General features: G+C 36.2%; 1 protein-coding gene across 1 annotated transcript in view; it reads left to right on the forward strand.

Annotated features, from left to right (window-relative positions):
- Positions 1 to 9758, forward strand: part of LOC106471159 (cholinesterase-like) — a 26800-nt gene that overhangs the window by 5873 nt on the left and 11169 nt on the right. The window contains exons 2-3 of the mRNA XM_022399774.1: positions 5004 to 5150; positions 9094 to 9253. Of these exons, the coding sequence (XP_022255482.1) occupies positions 5004 to 5150; positions 9094 to 9253 (307 nt within the window). The remainder of the gene's footprint in view (positions 1 to 5003; positions 5151 to 9093; positions 9254 to 9758) is intronic.

The following is a 9758-nucleotide window of genomic DNA, read 5'->3' on the forward strand; positions in this document are numbered from 1 at the left end:
GAACTTGTGTCGCTAAAGTTTCGTCGGAACGAAGTTACTGAAAGTTAATTAACAAACGGAGACGTAACACTATGTTATATCACAAAAATCTTATATGATGTTCACTTTTCTAATGCTCACATTCACAACATTTTGGGTCAGGACGCTCTTCTTCTTCTGATAATTTTAAACTTTGATGGAAAAAACGTCCCGCACGAATAGTGAAAACTCTGTATATCAGTTATCATTTTTGGGGTGTCCGTGTCTTGATTTCGATTCAATAATCAACTAATGTCTACTAACTACTTTAGCCTAACGTGCATTTTTCTGCTGCTGTAAGTATTTATTCGCCAAGAAAAGTCTAACGATTAAGTTACGCATTCACCACGTGACGTCGAAAACAATAGTACAAAAGTCTGAACTGAAAAATATGGCCTACAACAATACTGTTATGACATCGAGGTCACGTGACTAGTATCACGCCACGTCATTCTCGAACTTTCACGTCTTTTCCTTAAATCTCATGATCTTTCTAGCTATAGTGTAGTCTTGTATATATAAGACCGGCCACGAAGCGACGGAGGGTAATGAGTAATTGAACTGCAGTCAGAGAATGTGTAATTGAACTGAGTATTGTCGAGCACGAGCACGTGAGACGTTCTAGCGTTTGTTATAGAGCGACTGTTGAAATTAAGTGTATCGGTAAAGTTGTATTCGGAAAGAATAAACCAGTTTTATTTAAGAAAGGACTTGTGTCGCTAAAGTTTCGTTGGAACGAATTTACGGAAAATTAATTAACTAACGAACGGAGGCGTAACAATACGAAGATCAATCAGATGTGTCCATAATATAAAAAATCTCAAATAACTGGCTAGTTTTCAACCATATGTGTATATAAAATCAGAAAATAGAATTACACACACTGAATTCTACGTAAATGTACATTAACGAATGCGGATCAGGTAAGTCAATAATGTTAGAGTATACTTTCTCGTCTATAAAAATCATTAGTCACAAATGCAAGAACGATACTCAACATTTCAAAATATTTGAGTATTAAATGCATCGAATATACAGTAATACCTTTTCTGGTAATTTGTAGGGATGAGATAGACGCGTGGTGTCAGTCGAGTTTGATTTTTCTCTGGTGTTCGTAAATATAATGTGCTGAAAATAAAATCTTTTTGTAAAATTGTTTTTAGTAGATCGCGAAATTTATCTGCTTCTCCACGACATACTTGTACTAGTTTGTCGTGACGTTCACGGAAGTGGATGTTAGGCTTAAATCGTTGTGATTCTTTCATTAGTAGAGTCAAAACGATCAGAAACTGGAATACGGAGGTTTTTTCTAACTACCACAGTATGTTTTGGCTGTGTATTTAGAGGCCACAAACCGAAGTACTACGAACAACATCTTACGTTAATTTCGTGCTCTAACGATGAGAAATATAAATAAGGGAATAACCTATTCCTAAACACACTAGAGTAGAAAGCCTTTCTTACGCTAGTGCTTCAAATAAACAAGACTATCAAACCATCAATAAGGGGCTCTTCATCTCGCACCTTTATCAGATTGTAATTGTTTTATGTTTAAAAATATCTATAACTATTTACGACACTTAGGAAGCAGATAGAATCACAAAAACAGTCAAAATCACAAATTAGAAATTCTATAATATGACATACATGTAAACGTTTATGCCATTGCTCAGTACACTTGTAAGGTCAATACCCCCCCCCCCCCCCCCATTAATTTTAAAATGTTTATAAATTAACAGAATGGTAAATATTGTAAATTTATAATATAGTATCATTTTTGATATTATACAGAAAAAACATTTCATATAAGTACTGTAGGTAACAGGAGGTCCATTCAGCAAGTGTACCTCAGAATTCTGAAAGATTCGCTGAGTTTAACAAGATAGAGACTAAATGCTAAGGAACACAGTGAAAAGTGATTGATGCTACTATAACGTGTGGTCTACACATATACTCTCACCATCACTGTTTTAATAATTCGCTAAAACATCATTTCTTGCTAAATAATATATATCTGTCCACGTTTCTATTCAGCAAATAATAATAATTTAATAAGTTGTGTGTTCCAAAAGAGTACCTTAAATTTAGGTTATAATTGTACTAGTTTTGATTGTTGAAATTTATTTCATTCCAATTATATTTGCCCTAAAAATGTTATGTAATGGTATTTTGTACTTTATTAGTTTAAAAACGTTATTTATAATAAATGGCACCAGTTGCAAATAAACGAAAGTTAAAACAGTGATGATGATAGTATCTGTGTAGATCGCACGCTATTGTAGCACCAAGTAATATTTATTTGTTTAAATCAATCAACAGGACATGTAAATAGGGTGAGAGCAGTTCAGTTAGTAATGTATCTGAATGATTTTAAAATCTAAAAACCTTTTCCACACTGAGCAAATATAGCATTAAGTAGAAAGTTCTATAACTCCATCTGTCTCAGTGAGTATGTGTTACTACTATCTCTGATGGCCATTCGCATAGAAAAATAAGGGAAGATATGAGGGGTGGATTGGGACACTGGGCAACTGCCCAGTGGGCCAGTGAATTTGATGCATTCTGTCATGGTTTTATGTATATGAGCACTGGGCTGTGGATTCTTCTAATATAGGTGTCTGTGACTTGTTGGCAATAAATTCGAACAATAAACGGATAGCACACAATCCACTTGTTTTAAAATAATATATTCAAAACATATCAAACATAAGTACAAAAATTCTTTACACTATAAGATATCACAGTTGAATAATAATTCTCTTTTTTGTTGTTGTCAAAAGTCCACACAGGCTGATTCAATTACTTTAGAATCCAACTGACAAGATGAACTATTTTTTTCTACTTTGTTTCTTACATTACTCTGTGGATTACCACAGGTGTATCCCGAACTTTAAATAATTGTCTCCTTTTCGTCAGTCTACACAGACGAGTTCAATTACTTTAGAACACCCTTTGACAAGACAAATTATCTTCCTTATCTCTATTAAACAATAAAAATATCTTTAAAATATCGCCCGTTATAGCTAATCACTCACACGCCAGCTAACTTCACGTTTTCTAACGTTTTTCTGACTGAACTATTACATTCACTTTTTCTCAACTTAACTTGCACTTCCCAGTCACCTATATATATAATTCACCGAGGCCTCGAACTTCCCATAAATTACGCAAGCGACGCTATAATGTAACAAAACATATGACTGGTACAGAGTTACGAAATTTGTCACAACTAACACTTTTAATACAATCTATCTTCAACACTCCTGTCGTAAAAACTAAACAATTATAAAATATTAAGTCACAAAATAAACTAAATAATAACACTTACACTAAACAGTCTTGTGTATCCAAAACATTCTTAGAAATTGATTTTAAATTTTTATTGATTAGCCAGTATCTAGCGTGTGATATTGCCCAGGCTGGTCCTTTAATGCCAGTCTACCCCAGGAAGATGTGCCCTAAAAGTTTCACCAAGCTTACCATTGGAAAACATCCTAATCCAACTTGACATAGCGGGTCCTGCTTTAAAAGAATCTTCCCTAAGAGAAAGCATACATGGTACCACATTTCTTGACCAACATTATATTGTTAAAGCTATACTCATTGCTAGAAATATCTACGTGGAATTTGAAACTTTCACGTTACTAAGTAAAGATGGTACTAAGCATTCATCTACTACATATCTCTCCTCCTTTACCCTCAAGTTGTCTCCAACTTTAAATCAAATGACAGAAACTTGCAAATTTACCTAGTAACTGGTGTAACTTACTTTGCCCCTGTAAAACACTTCGTTATATGAAGTGTTAGAACAGCAAATTACAGTGTTACAGCGTATATTGAGGTTGCCAGGCGTCGCTGCCTGGAGGTCACCGATACCTCTTGAAAGAAGACATTTTGGACACTAATTTATTATGTGGTTAGTTGTGTGAGTTGGATGTCCACAAGTACACATGGGGTGTCTTTAATACATTATTTGTATTGCAAGTTACTGTACAGTGTGGATATGATGTAGCACCATCCGTGCCTTACACTGCAGATCAAATCATGGAACCTCCTTCGTTGGGTCTTGGATCAGGTGTCAGTTTCTAATACTACTGTGTCTTTACAATGGGTTATGGGAGATTGACTTCAAGATTAAAGGCTTATTAAGGTGGACCATTAAGATCAGTGAGATTTGAGTTGGGTACGGAGAAGGTTGTGCAAGTTGTTGTTGTAAAACACTTACACTTCACTATACACAGACAGGACGACCATTTAACATTGATACATTATCAATTTGAAAACTAAACAATGAAAATAAAACCTTTAACATCGATTAGTTAATACATAGCAAAATACTCTTTAACACACCTTTCAAAACTGAATAACAAAATTACAGAAACCTTTAACGTATACGAGTTGTTTGACAGCAAATGAAGACAAGAACCTAAGTTTTGTAATGTTAACACACAATGAGATGCATACAGAGAGTTGAGTATATTATATTAAGACAGGAGAACTGTGATGATGTGCAGAAATTAAATCAACTAAGTTATTATGCATACAGAGAGTTGAGTATATTATATTAAGACAGGAGAACTGTGATGATGTGCAGAAATTAAATCAACTAAGTTATTATGCATACAGAGAGTTGAGTATATTATATTAAGACAGGAGAACTGTGATGATGTGCAGAAATTGAATTAACTAAGATATTATGCTTCTCGACTCAGTGCGTGTGGGAATCTTAAGTCTAACTTTCAGCCATTTACCTCCAGTGTAGAATGGTCTGAGGCATTTATACCAAGCACAGGTATCTGACTTATTACAATACATTTTACCATTCCAATTCTGTAGTTTTGTACCCAATTTTTTAATTCTTTGACATATTAATTTTTTCTTTTTTTCCACTTTATGTGATGAACTTAACATTAGGATATGTGTTTGTTTTTAAATGTATGTATATATATCTATATGTATATTTATGAACATATATTTACCTCCAGGATCCTCGGCCCTCTATCAAGACTGGAAAAATTGGAGCATTAAAATACAAACCTGGTTGCCCACAATATAAGGACTATTATGGGATTGATATGGGTATAGAAAATGTGGATGAAGATTGCTTGTATCTGAATGTATTCTCCCCGTACGTAAGTAACTTTTCTCCCATGCTTTTCCAAGATAAGTCTTTGTTTTTTCCTTCCTTCATGTAAACATCAAAACCCTTTTGGTGCCCTATCACTGGGTTCAATCATAGGAGTATTTTTTTTCACAGTCCATATAGGGTCTAAATTGAAAATTAAATTTGATGTGTTGAGAATATTTAACCAATTTCTCCTTTTTTCCCGAGCTGATCTGTAAAACGATTTTATTAAACTTGTCATATTAAATTATTACTATGGAAAAGTTGTTAAACCCACAGTTTACGTAGGAAATAATATAAATGATTAAAAATAAATTAATACATTTTATAAATTTGAAGTATGAGCTTTGTTTTAATCTAAAGATGTACAGTTGCTTGTAACGTTTGACAGAAGTTAAATATATGTTATATTAAAATAATTTTGGAGCCTAACCATGTCATTACAGTATGTGTTTCCATGTACAGTCATACTCTATCTGACAACTATGCATGTTGAAAATAGCCCTGCAGTATAGTTTCCATTGCTAAAGGCTCCATTATAAGAATGTTTTGTCCAAAGCACACTACTCTCTCTGATTATTTTTCATAAACACATCTAAGGCTCTTTTCAACAGTCCAATAGCACAGAAACCTCCAAACACTGGAACTTGATCAGTATGTCTTTTTATGGAATAGCATGAATACCCGGTCCATTCTCCAGTTACTTTGGAAGTCCTGAGTTAGGAGTAGAACCAAAGGAAAATTTGAGAATGGAGGGACCATTCCATGGGTAGGATGTGGTCTCATCAAGAAAAGCAATCCATGGTGATGTTTAATACACCTTGAACTATTAAACTCATCTCATTGGAATGGGTTCAAAACTGGAGGGCCAATTTCTGAAAGCAGAGGGTCCTGAACTGGGTGCCCATATACAGTTGATATGAGACACAAACATACAATTGTCTGAGTGGATCATCACAAAATGATCCACAAGGAGTGGAAGAAAATTATAGCATGCCAAATGGACAGTGAGCAGTTCAAGGGCATTGATATTGTATCAAATCCTCTTCCAGGGTCCAAGAACCCAATGTCACACAGGCATTCTAGGATGCACCCCACCCATAGAGAGAAACATCTGTAAAGAGATGAAAATCTGGTTTGGAAGGAGGTAAAAGAATGCCAGTGATGGTGTTGGAGCAGCCTAAGTAGAGAAGGGGAGAGGAGAATTGGTGAGGACATATTGGTCATGCAATGCCCATTGTAAGGGACACATATGTCCACAGCCAAGTGGAATGAAGGATTCTAGAGAAGCCATGGTCCCCAAAAGAGATAGAAATTCTTGTGCAGAATGTGAAGTCGAAGCACAAACTTTGGTGACCAGATGTTTGAGGTTCTGTATATGAACTGGAAATGAGGGTTGAAGAGAATTCCCAGGTGGATGAGATATTGAGTCTGGATAATGAAGGACTTGAAAATCTTGATAAGCCACCATAAATGAGTGGCTTTGTGAAGAAGGGAATTATTATTGAAAGATTCTGCCTGGGAAGGGGCAAGGAGAAGCAAGAAATGGAATCATAAATCCAGACTTTGAAGATGTGGAGCAAAGGCCAGTGTAGTGCAATTGAAGAAATAAGAGGTCGATGCTATTCCAAATGGAAGAGCATGGAACTCTAAATTTTAATCCCTGTGGATGAATTGGAAGATAATCATGAGCATGGGGTGATTGAGATGTAGAGAAAAGTGTCCAACACATCAACTTAGGCCATCAACAGGCCAGGTTGGAAATACAAAAAGAGAGAGAGAAAAATTCTCCATCCAAAAATGTGGGATGGCCAACAAACAGTTACTGTAAGAAAGGTCGATAACTGAGTGCCAGTCCCTGTTGTTTGGGGGGGGGGGGAACAAAATGGTGGGTAAAATAACCCGGAGAGAGAGAGAGATCATGAATCCTATGAATGGCTTGTTTGTCTAGCAAATCTAACACCACCCCTCCAGACATTTAAGGTAAGAAGGATCAGATTGATGTTGAAAGGCAACAGGTTGGGAGAGAAAAAGAAGGAAGAAAAGTGAAGAGAAAGACAACAGAAAAGAACTTGTAGAACCCATTTATCAGCAGAGAAATGTGCCTGAGACAGATGGGTTCCCACAGAATCTGAACTGAACAGATGGCTATTGACAATTAGTTTGGCAAATGAGATGTCAGATGGAAGTAGGACAGGAAGAGATGGAAGTTCAGGACATAGAAACCCAACAGGGAACAGGAGAAGGACAATGGAAAGAAGTGGAGGGGTGAGGTTGGGACAAATGAGAAACTAAAGAAGTAAGGGAAGATTGATAGGAGACAGTTTCAGCTCATGATTCAAGCAAATCAGGGATGCTACCAAAGACTTCGAGACAAAGAAATGGGGTAAAATGTAGGTCCTGGAGGAAGGGAGATGGACTTGAGAAAGTAGTATATCCCTTTCCAAAAGGTTCCAACAACAAAGGAACCAAATGAGAACATAGGGGCAGAGGAGGTGGAACAGGCCATTGTAGATGAGTGATCTAGAGTCCACAGAAAAGTCATCAGGGGAATGGTGAAGCACTTCCATCATAAGGTGAAGGAAGAAAGATACCTATAGAGGGTAAAGAGAAAGACTTAATGTAAGGAAAACTGTGCACTAGATAGGGAAACAGCCAATATTGAATCTGGCCCCGAAATTGGCAAGAGTAACTCCAAACACTGGATGTCAAGGGATGGGAAGTTTGAGTGACTATTCAGCCAAGAAGAACAAAGGAATGGGCATGTACAGCAATGTCAGGGAGAAAACAGAGAAATCATAAAGGGAAGGGTTGTGTAATAAAGAACAGTCAAAGGAACTGTACATACCTGAGTTATAAGGTTTGGAAACCCTGAGGAAGACTGAGAGTGTTCTTCAGTAGGTGAGGACATTCCCAAAGCAGAACCTGTAGGCACAAAAAGGCACTCAACTTCAGGTTTGAAGGAAGAGGAAGGGAACTGAAGCACATGGTTCTGGCCACATCATGGACCCATTACACATTGGCCACATCATGGACCCATTACACATTGGCCACATCATGGACCCATTACACATTGGACACATCATGGACCCATCACACATTGGACACATCATGGACCCATTACACATTGGACACATCTTCCACACATAAAGAATTGCCCACCAAATTATTGATATTTTGTTCAAGGTGAATATCTTCACTCACATCAGCAGAAGATAAGTACGCATTAAGCTGTGAATTCTTATTGAGTACATTAAAACTCAATGAAGGGAAAGTTGAAAACTGAAAAAAGTCAGAAATCTCAGCAAACTCAAAGCATGTTTGTTACGACAAAGCTGAGAAAAAAAAATAAGGATTCACGAACATGAATGTAGAGGGAGTCATTGTGCATGAAGATGTGTCACACTCCTATTGGTGGAGGGTTTTTCTACATGATTGTATCATTATGCGGTGTTGTAAATTTACATGGTTTCACATGAGACTAGATGGGAGTTTTCACAAGGCTTGTAAATCTCTGGTAGATCGCATGAACTCAAAGAGGAAAAAAGCTATTCTGTGTGAAGAGGTGAGTATTGGTTTCAGAATATTCTTTTGTGACATATTAATTCTTGTTTCTTAGTCTTACACAGATCATGTAATCTCCAGTTAGTTTGTTCATGAACTTTTTACTTTTAGTTGGCTTTTGATTTGAGTGTGGAAGTTGTGACGTGTTACTGAACTCTTGTATCAGAGTGAATATAAAAATGGTTCAGTGTCTTTTCATTCAATGTTGTTATTGAGAGCTACCAGAGCTTTGACCCAAATGACCCTGGCATCATCTCAATTGAAATTTCAAAAACATAATGTTAACTTGTAAAATATGTTTTTTTTGCATTTATTCATTATCAGTTTAAGATAAATAATTATTACTAAAATAAGCTAACTGTTTTTTTTTCCGCTGCTTCCAACAGGCAGGAACACAACTCCAAAGCCAAGAGAAATATCCTGTCATGGTTTATATCCACGGAGGAGACTGGGACCACGGTAGTGCGAGCACGTTTCCTCCCCACGTGCTGGTAGCGTCACAAGAAGTGATTGTTGTTACTTTTAACTACAGACTTGGACCACTTGGTAAGGTGTCTGAAGAATGCACATAAAGCTCAGTAGAATTAATCTAAAAAATGTAACACTTAATCATGTAAGGTAACTCGGTTACATTTAATTATTCTAATCAATACCAGGAGATATAGAAAAGTTTAAGTGACTGCTTATAATGCCTTAATGCATATATCATGCTTTGTGTACAGAATTATTGAACTAGTGTTTTCTTGTTATTCATTGCTAACAAACTGTCAGGTTGCTTCCAAATGTATTTATTTATGAAATACTTTTAAATAGTTTTTTCTTTGATAAGGATGGTCTCAAACTACCCCCTACTTTGTTACTTTGATGAAGAAGGGCTGAAACTGCCCCTAACTTTGTTACTTTGATGAAGAAAGTCTAAAACTGCCCCTAACTTTGTTACTTTGATGAAGAAAGTCTAAAACTGCCCTTAATTTATTACTTTGATGAAGGAAATTTAAAACTGCCCCTTACTTTATTACTTTGAGGAAGGAAATTTAAAACTGCCCCTTAC

The sequence above is a fragment of the Limulus polyphemus genome, unplaced genomic scaffold (genome assembly GCF_000517525.1).
Source record: "Limulus polyphemus unplaced genomic scaffold, Limulus_polyphemus-2.1.2 Scaffold4446, whole genome shotgun sequence".
NCBI classification, from domain to species: domain Eukaryota; kingdom Metazoa; phylum Arthropoda; class Merostomata; order Xiphosura; family Limulidae; genus Limulus; species Limulus polyphemus.